Genomic DNA, 13,687 nt, shown 5'->3' on the forward strand with positions numbered 1-13,687 from the left:
GCTTCTTGATGCCACAGGGCTTAGAGCACTTCTTCGGGGATTCGGGAGGGGCCATGGAAGGTAGGAGGTGGGGGGAAAGTGCACTGAAAAAGGCAGATAGCTCTTGTACTGCACGGTGATGCTCTGCACTGTGCGGGTTGGTGGGCAGAACAACAACAACATGGAGGCATTAGTATGCACACTTGCCACCATGGATGGGTGATGATTGGTTGTTGGGTCACAGTTATCAAATTGAATGCCGCGGTTTACGATTCTCCTTGGAAAAGGCCCACTTCGGTGCCTCGATCCGCGATTTTCGTGACGTAACAGCAATTTAAGAGTGCTGGCAGTCTGACAGCCACTTTGCCGTGGATTACGAATCCGTGGTTTATAAACACGCGGTTTACGAGGATTTGAGTGTTGTACCGAGCACCACCGCAAGCAATACCGAGTTAAGTACTGTATACCACTAAGTAGCCCAAACCCTCTTTGATCTGGAAAGCAACCACGAGGTACAGAAAGCAACTGGCATTAGGGTCCAAATACCCCTTCTGTAACATAGTCTCACTGCCTGCTTCACCTCAGTGGGTCGACAAGCCTTCATGCTGGTCACAGAATGTACCAAGTGCCTCCCAGCAATGTGTTGTCTGGTGTTACCAGATACTAGCGTTTCTTTATGCTCACAGTCATGCATTTTTTTTATAGCATTATTAATTATTGTACCATTATTCTAACATAATGGAATATTTTAGCATAAAATTGCTTGATTTTAAGGGTAAGTTAGCCATAATGTACAGAAAATGGGAAAGGCAGAGAGCTCAGCAAGACATTGGCAACTGTGATCTGGGAATCTGTCGCCATGTGATGCAGTTTTTTGTTTACCAGCCGGCCTAGAACACTGCCTGGATTAACTGGCTATTTTCAGAGCTGTTTTAGTGTTTTTTCTCATTGACTTGAGAACATGAGTGACTCTAGCAGTGAGCAAAAAGGTGCTGGTCCTTCTCATAACAGAAAAAGAGCGAGGAGGCCAGAGATGTGGGCATAAAACATTAGTAAGAAGCTCAGGAACACTGGTCAGGCCTATGTGAGCAGGGCTACCATGCAACAAGTTGTTGTACGTGCTTACTGAGTGTATGTTTTGTCTCTCAATAACCACACTGGAGAAAAACGTAGCTATTATTGTACCTTTCAGAATGCTACTAATTTCTCTTCTACCAAGATTAGCATGACATGAAAGTACGAACTTCAAGCTAAGAAAAAGAGAAAGAAAGAAAAAAAAAACACTAAAAAATATTCCCTAGCTCCAAAGTTATGGCATTTTGAAAGTTACGCAACTTTAACTGCGTTTTTCTCCGTTTTCAACTTGTGGCGTTTGGTACACTATGTTATTAGAGGCCTCATATTAAGTACAATTTTTTCAGTGGATTTCAGAAAATTAGGTGTCTATGATCCACTGCGTCAAAAAAAATTAAAATATTTTCCAGTGAAAAGTGCCAATTCGGTATTTGGTCGCACTGAGTCGGGTGAGCTAAGTGAGCAGGGATAGATCTCATTGACTTTGTCCATAAGAAAATATATTTTTGTTATTACTTATGAACTTTATTGTGTCCAAGCCTTCCTTAAATTTTACTGTGTTATGCAATAAACTAATTACAATGGCATTTGAGAAAGGTAAGAGGCAAATGGGATATTGCCACGAGTTAGGAACTACTGGCATGACGCAGGTTGGTGGCCAAGATGCGTTTCGTGTATGAAAATATATTCTTGTGTGTGTTACAAACGGCCTTTATTGAGTCAAAACCTTGCTAAAATCATACTGTGTTGTGCAGCAGACTGCTTACAGTTTTATGTGAGAGAATAATGGCTGGACTTTTGTGAGAATCATGGACTTGTATGAGCATTTGTCTGGTATTTGGTACAACTACAGACTACCAGGGTGCTTGCGTGACATAAGAAAACATAGTTTTCCAAACAGAAGCATTGCTAAATGGAACCTGCTAAAAGGAAGTATGTTAAGCGCTATAAATATCCATACTTTCAAGGAAAAGTTGGATACAGTAATCTCTCAATAATCCGGCGTAATTTAGCCAATCCCCAAGCCGGATTTTGCAAAAATAATGGATATCGCATCGGTACCCCCAATCGGCTGTCCATTTCGTGTTGAGCCGGATAATAACTCATCACCCTAAGCTATCCATCTCAACCCTCTATCCTGAAAACTATCCTACAATATGAACCATGAGCAAAAGTAAAAAATCAAGCATAAAATACAATATATATTGATACAGTACATATGGGACAGTAATAGTACAGTAATCACTCCAATATCCGGATCAATAGAGCCATCGGTAGGTTCGGATATTGGTTTTGTCCGGATATTGGGCCCCAGCTTATGGACTTGTACTTACGGACCCTAACACAGAGAAACACCTATACAACTCCCTCCGGACATGCATAGCACCTATTTAACACCCAAATCACACCAATAAGGCACATAAATGACTGAAATAAATGCAATAGACACATAAAATGTGGGTTTAGAAGTATGTTCATACATTAATAAACATTCTGGTACTTATGGACTCTAACCGAACCTAACCTAACCGAACCTAACCGAACTCTGAAAAACCCATTCCTACTGCACATGCATGAGGTAAGTTTAGTATGGAAAGAAGTACAGTATGACACTTTCTGGTAAGTATAGTATGGGAAAAAATACAATATGAAACATTCTGGTAAATATAGTATGGAAAATAGTACAACATGAAACATTTTGGCTACTTACAGCAAGTCCCTGGCCACCTCGATGAATAACCGCCTCCTCTCGGACTCTGACAGTAAGAACGATTTCCTGAAGCACTTGCACTACACTCTTCCTGAAGTCTTGCACTGAACTTAGTCACTAACACACAGAAGTCCGTTCTTTTCACAGTGTTCACTTTAGTCCAAATAATGTTCCATTAAATTTAAGTGTTGCACATTAACTTTTCCCAAGTTTTTTTAAGTTTCCAAAGCCAAAACAAAGAAGGTTAGTTACGTTAAATTTCTTTTCTACTTAGTCTTTTCTCCCAACTTGAAAACCTTAACACAACACACCGTTTTTTTCACTGCACAACACTCAAAATTCCCGTGTGGTCTAGTGGAGAAGTTCTTGCTGTTTATTCACTGTCAGAGCCCGAGTATCACTGGCAGGCGTCCAAGGGTGCATCGGTGGGTAGTGGTGATGGCGTACCGACTACAGAAGACTCTGAAGACAGCCGCAAACTCACGTCGAGCGGTGACTCCACTGTAGCTGATGTGCTGGGCTGTGGCTCGGAGCATGAGGGCCTGTCTTGGGGAGGCAACGGAGTGGAACCAGGGCTTGGCACAGCGGGGGTCACGGGCCTGAAAAAACTGTCAATCGTTGACTGACGCAAGGACCGACGATTCTGGCGATTGATGATGCGCTGCCGGAAAGCACGCACTTCCTCCACGAGTCCCAAGGGCCCCATCTCCCTGTCGCAGTCCGGGTGTTCCAGGTAGTCTAGGACGAACTCTAGATGTTCCCGGAGTGCGCTCAGCTTGGGGATGGCTGGAGTAGTGTCCTGCTGGGCGGAGTCTGCATCATCATCGCCTTCGTCGTCGGAATCTTCAAGTTCGGGACTGACACCAGCAACCGAAGACGCGATCTCGATATCAGACAACGTCTGATACCCAGGATCGCCCTCGTCGTCGTCCAACCACTCACGAACATCGTCCACATCAACATCGTCGCCGTGCGTTCGTAGCCGTGCATGGAAGTCATCCACGTCAAACCCTAGGAAATCGTACTCCACATCTGTTCCGAGAAGCAGACGAGACCAACCATTTTCAAGAGTTTTCACAGGGACTTCCTTCCATGCACTAGCCCAGTTGTACAGCGCAGACTTGATGTTGTAGCGGCGAAAGGTTTTCCAAAGTCCGCTTGCCTCGAGTGTCACGTCCTTCCCTGCGCTCGTCCTCGTCCTCGAGAACCACCATCACCTCGTCCAGGAACTTCCGACGGTACAGGCGCTTTGTTGCCACGATCACTCCTTGGTCCATTGGTTGAATGAGAGCAGTCGTATTAGGTGGCAGAAACATGCACCTAATACGGCCATTCTCAGCAACCAAGTCCTTGTCGCACGGGTGGGCAGGTGCATTGTCGAGGAGAAGGAGAGCCTTTACCTGGTCGCGAGGAATTCCCAGTGTCTTCGTCTGGTAATGTATGACCTCCTTGACGAAGTGATGGTGAAACCAGTCTTTGAAAATCACAGCTGTGAACCATGCTTTCAAAGAATGGTACCATACGACAGGAAGGACATCCATCACCCCACGAAGGCACCGAGGCTGCTTTGCACGGCCAACAATAACGGGCTTAAGCCGGTGCATGCCGTTAGCATTGGCACAACACAAAGCAGATATCCGTTCCTTAGAAAGCTTGCGGCCAGGTACACGCTTCTCCGTCTCATCGGCGAGAGTGTTCGTTGGCACCCGAGCGATAGAATAGGCCAGTTTCGTCAGCGTTATAGACTTGACCGAGAGTGAGGCCCTCCCTGTCGATCAAGCCTTTCACCTTGTGCCGAAACTCGTCCACTCCATCCTCGTTAGCGTCCAATGCTTCGCCATGTGCTTTACGGTTAGTAAGGCCATGTCGCAACTTGAACGCGAAGAGCCAACCCTCGGATGCCTTGAAGTCTAGGGCGTCGTGAAGCCTTGCAAACTTCTCAGCAGCAGCCTTCAGCTCCGTTCCACGTACCATCACACCAGCTGCACGTTGCTGTCGATACCAAATCAACGTGGAGCGGTCGATCTCTGCATACTTGGGAGTAAACATAACCTTCCTCTCCACGTTGCGTTTGCTTCTCGACGAGAAGTCAGCCGTGTACTGCATGAGCTTGTCTCGGGAACGCTTGATATCAAACAAAGTCGACCGGGCCAGGTTGAACTCGCGGAGAATGCGAGAGGAAGACCAACCCGCATCAACCTTCTCCAATATCTCCCGTTTCTTCTCCAGAGTCAACACCACTCTCTTCCTTTTCTCAGGAGGCGGGGCCATCATCACACACACTAAGAGTAGGGCAGAGAGCAGCAGGAGGCCTTGCAGCAAGTACGGCACCACCACAAAAGCGAGCACGTGGGCAGCCATGACGAACAGCGCAGGTCCAGTCGCGGTGAGAGACAGGCGGGAAGTGGGGATGATGCAGCGGCGCTCTATCGGACGTCGGAGGAATGACGAACCAAAACAATGCTCTCACGCGGCGCGCGCGGCAAGTTCAAATTACGGACGGCAAAAAATCGGTTTTTTTTCCAATTTTTTTGGATTTTCGGACCATTTTGGGAATGTTTGATCCCAGGACGATAAGGTTCGGTTAGTGGGGATGTTCGGTTATTGGGCGTCCGGATATTAGAGTGATTACTGTACAGTCATCCCTTAACATCCGCATTTTTAACATACACAGTTTTAAATATCCACGGGTGGATATAACACAAACGGTTTTAAATATCCACAGGTGGATACAGTACTGGGGCCGGATTCACTACAGCATTTTATCTTGTTGAACTCTGCTGACACTGTTCACTGCAAATATAACATTATCCCAGGCACAGTTCAAGGCTGTTTTAGTGATGGCATTATCCAGTGAATCAAATATAACACTCTTCCTTTTAGCCACTTCATTTATTAATGGCATTATTTCATCAGGGGAAAAGTTAGGATGGGCTGGAAGTATTTCTTTCTTCCATGTTCTCCTTTGCAATCTTGGCGAGAAGGGCTTTGTTGTGTTTACCAGCTAATACAAGGGGAAAGCTCCGTGACTGGTTGGTAATACCAAAGCTTTGTGTGTAAAAGCCTCCATCACTGGCTAATCGGAAATCAGCTGGTAACGGTTGAAATGCCTGATGAACCTGATGACCCTCCTCCCATCGCCGAGGAGAGGTAAAGTGAAAACTGTTTTTATAGCATTTCTTGCCCTTATTACTGTATTGTTTGTAAAGACACATTGGTCCCAATTAACGCATCTATATGGTGGATGTGCGAGCGCGCACTGTTTGATATCGCACTAATTGATACACATAACTTGTGAAGAAAAGTTAATTTGGTGGATGAGTGATTCCAACTTTAGAGGTTAAACTTGTAAACACTGATAATTATCCTAGTAATGAATAATAGTATACGTACATAAATGCACACGTGTACACATACTGTCAATGAGCTGGTTTAAACCAGTTTGCTGCCTTCCCACCCTCTCTCTCTTTCGTAACTAACATGAAGCAATACGCACCCAAAACACACTGAAATCGTACAAGAGTGGCTGCAAGTGTTATTTTATATTATATTGTGAATTACTATGGTAATAATGCGAGTTAGTGATATTTTTGCGATTATCAGCGAAGTCATGACGCATTAGCTAGCAAACATTTTTGCAGCTGCAAACCGTGCAGCCATGCTATGAAATGCGTCATGACATTATATCAATAAGCTTTACAAAAGTAAGTGGTAATAAAAGTCATTCATGAAGTCTGATAAAGTTTGTAATGATTTTCCTCACATCGTTTAGTGGTAGGTGGTGGCGACCATCATCCACTCACTTGATGTAGTGCTGCCTACTTCCTCCTTAGCCTTTATCATTCCTTTTCTGTGCCTGTCCTCCTCTCTTCCTATTTCTCCCATCCTTCCTGTCACTTCTTATTCCTTTTCTTTCCTTTACAGGTGGCTTTACATCGAGTGACAAGCCAAATGGTTTCGTGTAAGCCAAGAAACCATTTACAAAGCTGGGTGGTAACCATATTACCAAACCATACGTGCTCCCTACGTGTCAACAAGTGGGTTGGTGGAGGGTTGGTGCCCCTCCCCGTAAAACAGGTAACTCGGAGTCAAATGGCCACCCCTTACGGGATTATAGCGTCTGGCAATAGACAGATATATAGAATAGTTAATGTTCTGCTAAAATCTCATGTAAACACTGGAACATCATAACAAAACCATAGGAGACTGGCTAGAAGTCTATCTATCTATTGCCAGACACCATAATCACTTAAGGGGTGGCCATTTGACTTTGAGTTATTTGTTTTAAGGGGAGGGGCACTAACCCTCCACCAACCCACTTGTTCACACGTAGGGAGCACGTATGGTTTGGTTATATGGTTACCACCCAGCGTTGTAAATGGTTTCATGGCTTACAGGAAACCATTTGGCTTGTCACTCAATGTAAAGCCACCTGTAAAGGAAAGAAAAGCAATAAGAAGTGACAGGAAAGATGGGAGAAATAGGAAGAGAGGAGGGGAGGCACAGAAAAAGAATGATAAAGGCTAAGGAAGAAGTAGGCAGCACTACATTGTTTTATTTTTATTATTATTACAATTACTGTGATGAGGTAATGTGGCGGTAGCTAACCCTATTTTGTATGGAAACAAATCTTGTGGTTTGGTGGAAATTTTCGCCTCCCTGGGCTATTTACTGCGTCAGACAGTCAAAACCCATCTTGTATTCTCTCAAATCCTTCTCCGAGCTCGGAGTGGCTACAGACATGCAGTTTGTTGCAAACGTTAGTAGAAAGACTGACGTTTGTCTGACAAAAATTTTAGCTCTTAAGATTAACAATAAGTAGGTTAAAACACGAGTTGAAAACATACAGTTTTTTTCCTATTTCTCCACAATGAGCACAGTCAGTATGTTGTCATCACAGCTGCTGCAGCCAAAGGGTTAAGGTATCTACAGAAGCCAAGATCTGGCAGATCTGCATCATGAAGAGTACATGTACAGTACATAAGAACCAGGTGATGCCATTACTCATGGAACATTTGTTTTTCTTGTTGGCAGTATCGATGATGCGGAGGCTGGAGAAAGGAGCTGGGATGAGTAGTCAGAAGAGGCCATCCAGTAGTATTCATTATTTTCAACTTTTTTAGTGTTTTTGTATTAAAGTGGTTGAAAACATGCACATAGGGTTTTCCTTTATTTATACTGTAAAAGGAAATGGGGAGTCCAGGGGTGTTTTCAAGGAAGGCAGCAGATATCCATGAATTTTTAACATATGCGGGTGTCTCTGTTACCTAACCCCCGTGGATGTTAAGGGAGCACTGTACACAAATCATAATCATACTCACCTAGTGTTCGCACCACAAAAGTCACAAACTCAGCCATCACGCAGAACTAGGGTACAGTAATAAGAGCACTAGGAAATGGAGCACTGAGAGGTCACAAACTGTCACAGCCCTAGGAGGTTACAAATGCACAAGGCACAGATACATCCTCACTAAATGGTGCCCAAGGGAGAGAACGAGAGGATGGTTGGCTGGCTTGGTGCGTCAGGTGGGACGCTCCCGCAATTCATCGTGATTGGCTGGCGTGTGCTGCTGTCATGCACCGACTGGGTCCAGTGTCAGCCAGTTGATACACATTACTGCCAAAAAAGGCAATGTACTGCCACTGGTTCCTGTTTGGGAGTCGGAAATTGCCTAATTTTGCCAGATATTATTTTAATAGAGCTGGGCAGAAAGCACCGGATATTGCAATAAGTCGGATATTGTGACAATGGATAACAGAGATTACTGTAGTTGTAATCCTGGAGACAGGACAATATGAGTACAATATTGTACTCAAGTCCTTTAAATCCATCCATCATCCAATCCTACGTTGCCCCCTGAGAAACGGAGGACCCCGGGGCTAGGCAAGTTGGTCCTGACATTTAAGATGAGAGTGACCAGCCTCACTCGTCCCCGAGTGGCATTACGTGAGCAATAACCCCAACCATCCCCTGGATATAAACCTTCACCGGCTCAATCCGATTGGAGCACCGTAATTACCCACTAAACCACCAGGTGCCATAATTTAGTTATATGGTTAATACCCAGCACAGTAAATGGTTTCCTGGTGTACAGGAAACCATTCGACTTGTCACTCAGTGTTGAGTCACCCACAGGCAGAAGGAAGAGGAGAGTGAAGGAAAGATAAAATAGGAGTGTAAAATCACCCACAGACAGAAGGATGTGGAGAGAATGAAGTAAAGAAAGACAGAAAAGGAAGGAAGGACTGGAGGGAGGAGAGGAAAGGGCAGACACCCGAGAGCAGCACTACATCGAGTGAGTGTATGGTGAGCGCTCCCACTTTTTTTTTTTTTTTTTTTTTGACTGACTCTGGGCATAGGCTTCACAGCCTGCTTTCAAGGCCCAGTAGTCCTCCTACGTACTGCACACCTCTACATGTCACCATTTCGGCGCTAACACCCACTGTCCACAGTAAATACATGCTAGGGCTGTCTCATACAGGACTGGTGTATTGGTATTAGAGGGAGTATTTTTACGACATGTCGGCGGGCCTTCTGGTAGATCAGTAAAGTCTGATTTTATGAAATTCAAATCCTTAAACTGTTCCCTGCCTCAGTGGGATTTGAACCCGGGTCTGTCAGGACTGCAGGCCAACTCTCCACCGATTGAGCCACTGCCTCCCCCAAATAGGTTAATACTTTGAGAAGTTTACAATTACTGCACAGGTTACTGTAAGAAAAATAATGGGTGGGTGGAAAAGAGTAGGCAGTATGGCTTGGAATGGATGTAGGTGGTGGATACAAGGACAAAGCAGCACAAACACACACTGTGAAGACAAGCATTGTACTGTATAAGAGACAGTATAAGCTGTAGGAAAATTTATGTCAAATACACCCTGAACAGGCAAGCACTGTATGAGGAACATACATTTCTCTACAATGTTTGTTGTGGAAGGGACAGAAACAGAATGCGGTGTGTGGAGGGGAGTGGGAAGGACGGTCTAGGATGATGGTGGGAAGTGAAACAGGATGGGTGCAGCACACCATCCAAAGATGCGGACAGCAGGTTGGAGAGTACGAACAGAGTGATGACTCAAATCATGGTTTTCTTATGATGCATATAAAATATGTATATAGCGAGAAGAGGGTGTAAAGTGTGTATGGTTGGACATTAATGGGCAAGGAAGATGCAAGGAAGGAGTTGCACTGTTGATGAATGAAGTGAGGCAGAGTGGAATGAGAGACTACAAATGTGTCAGCTTGAGATGTATGTATGTCAAGTTCAAGTCTGAGATGGTGAAAGTGGCAGTGATTGTAGTGTATGCACCGTGTGATGACAGGAGTGAGAGAAAGACAGGTTTGGGGATGAGCTGGATGAAGCAGTGGGAGAAACGCCCAGGAGCAATAGAGTGATTGTAAAGGGCGATATGAATGGAAAAGGAAAGAGGAATAATCCCCCGAGCTAGACCTCATTAGATCATATAGCCCTGCTAAGGCGACAGAACAGCACTACCCCTCCCAGCATGGCAGCCACCGGGGGGAGGTGTGAATTCTCGAACTTGCGGTCTTGAGCCCTACACCCTACCACTGAGGTACTGTGCTTCCCTATGAATGGAAGAGTAGGCACTGGTCCTGAGGATAACATAATGGGTTGTAATGGAGTACCATGAGAAAATGATAATGGGAAGCAACTGAAGGATATGTGTCAAGAAAGGAGGTTGTGCATTTGTAACTCATATTTCAAACACAAAGATGCACATAAATATACATGGTACAGAGGGAAAGGGGATCGTGTTGAAAGGAGCCTGGTTGATTATGTACTTGTAGAGAGGCAGATGCTTGGAATGGTTGCTGATATGAGGGCCGTGAGAGGACGATATGGAGGTCTGTCAGCTCATGTGATTGTGGTATGCAAGATCAAGCTGAGAGGAGTGAGGTGGACTAGGAGAAAGAGGAGCAGGCAGGGAGAAAGAATGAAAGTTGAGACACTGAAGATCAAAGAAATGGCAGATGAATACAGGAGCAAAGTAAGGGAGGAGTAAGAATCAGTGAATTGGAATGAAATGGATCTGGAGAGCTTATGGAATGCATATAGGGAGTGCTTAGTTAGGAATGCTAAAGCAGTGTGTGGTGTAGCAAGAGTAACAACAAGGAAGAAAGGTACAGCATGGTGAGACGATGAGATTAAGAAAGCAGTGGAGGAAATGAGGAAGAAGTGGCTAGTGTGGTTACAGGACAGGGTCTCAATTGAAATAAGAGCTGAATATACTGAGAGAAAGAAGCACATAAAGAGACTATGGTAGTGAAGACAAAAAAGGAGGAGGTAAGTGATGATCTAGGAAGAAAAATGAATGCAAATTGCTCTGAAAATAGGAAGTTATTTGGGAAAGAGGTGCGGAAATGTAGATGTGACAGTGGAAGGAAACGTGGAAGTGTCAAGGGTGTAAGTGGTAGACAATTAACCCATGGGGATGAAGTATAGACCAGATGGAAAGAGTATTTTGAAAGCCTGATGAATGGGAATAGAGACAGTACAGCCCTTCTAAACATGATTGGTTTTGGGGGTGTGCAGAGAAGGAATGCAGTGCCATGAAACGTGACACGCGCACAGGTGACAAACGGTCAAGCAGCTGAAGAATGGGAAAGCAGCTGGGGATGATGAGGTGTATGCAGAGATGATTAAGTGTAGTGGAGATAGCGGAATGAAGTGCTTGTTGGAGATAAGTAAGAAGGCATCAATGAGTGAAACTGTGGCAGCAGAATGGAAAAAGGCTGTGACTGTATCTCTGTACAAGAATTATCGTGGCATAAGTTTATTTAGTGTTGCAGGGAAGGTATACAGAAGATTATAGAGAAAGTAAGAGATATCAGAATTCCAGGTAAGTGATGAACAGGGTGGTTTTAAAGGTGGCAGAGGATGTGTGGATCAAATATTTAAAGTGAGAAAGACAGTGGAGAAGTCTTGTGAGAAGGACTATAAGGTGTTTATGGCATTTATGGATCTGGAAAATGCATATGACACAACAGACAGAGAAGGATTATGGAATGTTTTTCGCATGTTCAGTGTAGATGGTAAGCTGCTACGTGCTGTCAAGACTTTTTATGATGGTAATGAGGCATGTGTATGGGTAAATGGACATCTAAGTGAATGGTTCACAATCAATGGGGGAGTGCAACAAGGTTGTGTGATGTCCCCATGGTTGTTCAATATATATGGATGGGGTGATGAGAGAAGTAAAAACATGAGTAATGGGGAGAGGGATGGCATTAGTAATGAATGGTGATGGATGGAATTGAATTCAAATTTGTTGTTTGGTGATGATGCAGTACTACTTGCAAATACCGGATGAGAATTTCGTAGGCTAGTGCAGAGTTTTGCTGAAGTCTGTGAGCATCGTGCCTTGAGAGTAAATGTAGAAAAGAGTAAATGACAGTAATCGAGAGAGAAGGTGACTCCTAGTGTGATGTTACAGTGAATGAAGAGAGACTGGTACTGGTGAGAGTGTTTCAATACACAAGCACAGTGACAGAAAGGAAAGGAAAATGTGCGAAAGAAGTGTAAAGTCGAGTGGCACATGGAGGGAAAGTAGCTGGTGCTAAGAAGGCCTTGATAAGAAACAAAGGCTTGAGTGTTGCTGCTGCACGAGGCTTACACGAAGGAGTGTTAGTGCAAACTTTAACGTATGGGTGAGGCATGAAAAACAAAAGTCAGGAGTGACAGCAGTGGAGATGGGACTGCTGAGGAATGTATGTGGCATACTGAAATAGGATAGGATATGAAATAATGTGATTCATGAAAGATGCGGGGTGCGGAAGTCTGTGGACACCAGAATTGAAGAGAGTGTACTGAGGTGGTATGGTGATGTGGAAAGAATGGATAACAACTGAGTAGTGAAAAAGGTACATCTGAGCAAATCTGAAGGAGGGAGGAGGCGACGCAGGCCTAGGAGAAGGTGGAGGGATATGGTGGATGAGTGTGTGAGGAAGAGAGGTATAGAAGTTGGTGAGGCTCGAGGACTGACAAGAGATCAAGCTGGATGGATGAATGTTGTGATAAGTGCATGAACAGGGATTTGGCACCCCTTTTTAATGTGACAGTGTCCGGACTGACTCTATCAGATACATTTATGTGAAGCTACAGAATGTGGTGAAAGTTTTTTGGCATATCAGATACAGCCAGGATTCTGGGGACTTGAATGATGAGTGAACGGAAGCATGGGCCATTGGACTGGGCAAAATTGGGCTGTCTGGATGCTGCTACACCTCACCCTGCCCTAGGGTGGGAAAGGTGGTCCAGATGATGATGATGATGAAGAGCAGACTAACAGGAATGTTAGAGAAAAAGAGGTCTTATATTACAGTACTTCCAGAAATTATGCAAAAATTCTATATAGCACAGTGTAATAACATATCAACTGGAGAGAGAGAGAGAGAGAGAGAGAGAGAGAGAGAGAGAGACTTTGTTGTTACATAACCAAATCATCATAAAGAACGTTTGTGTGCTTATCAGCACAACATACCTAAGATCCTATCAAAGCCTGAGGGCAAACCAAAGTTGCCATATGAGCCAGCACGATCCTGCCACACCCGATACAGACAGTAGCTGGTGAGGGGCCGCAGCAACAGGTTAAATACAGCCATGGCTACTCCAAACCGCTTCATTCCAGCTGAAAATAGTAAATTTGGAATACAGTAGGTGAAAAAATTTAAACTAACTGAAATTTAAACCTGTAAACAGAAGTAGGGTTAACAGTGTGTGTGTGTGTGTGTGTGTGTGTGTGTGTGTGTGTGTGTGTGTGTGTGTGTGTGTTTTTACCTTACCTAATTCTTCTTACCTAATTATATCTTTACAGGAATGAGTCAAGCTCGTACTGTCCCGTGTCTTAAACCATATTTATCATACATATCCTTAACCCGTCACGTCCCGAGGCTTTCCGCACCTA

General features: G+C 44.4%; 1 protein-coding gene across 1 annotated transcript in view; it reads right to left on the bottom strand.

The window, feature by feature from the left end:
* The window catches only part of LOC145404472 (type-1 angiotensin II receptor-associated protein-like), a 209,271-nt gene that overhangs the window by 34,676 nt on the left and 160,908 nt on the right, over positions 1-13,687 (bottom strand). The window contains exon 5 of the mRNA XM_080276009.1: positions 13,265-13,411. Within this exon, the coding sequence (XP_080132135.1) occupies positions 13,265-13,411 (147 nt within the window). The remainder of the gene's footprint in view (positions 1-13,264; positions 13,412-13,687) is intronic.

This window comes from Coenobita brevimanus, chromosome 63, assembly GCF_032717465.1.
Source record: "Coenobita brevimanus isolate Jiangsu-jjx chromosome 63, ASM3271746v2, whole genome shotgun sequence".
In the NCBI taxonomy this organism is placed as follows: domain Eukaryota; kingdom Metazoa; phylum Arthropoda; class Malacostraca; order Decapoda; family Coenobitidae; genus Coenobita; species Coenobita brevimanus.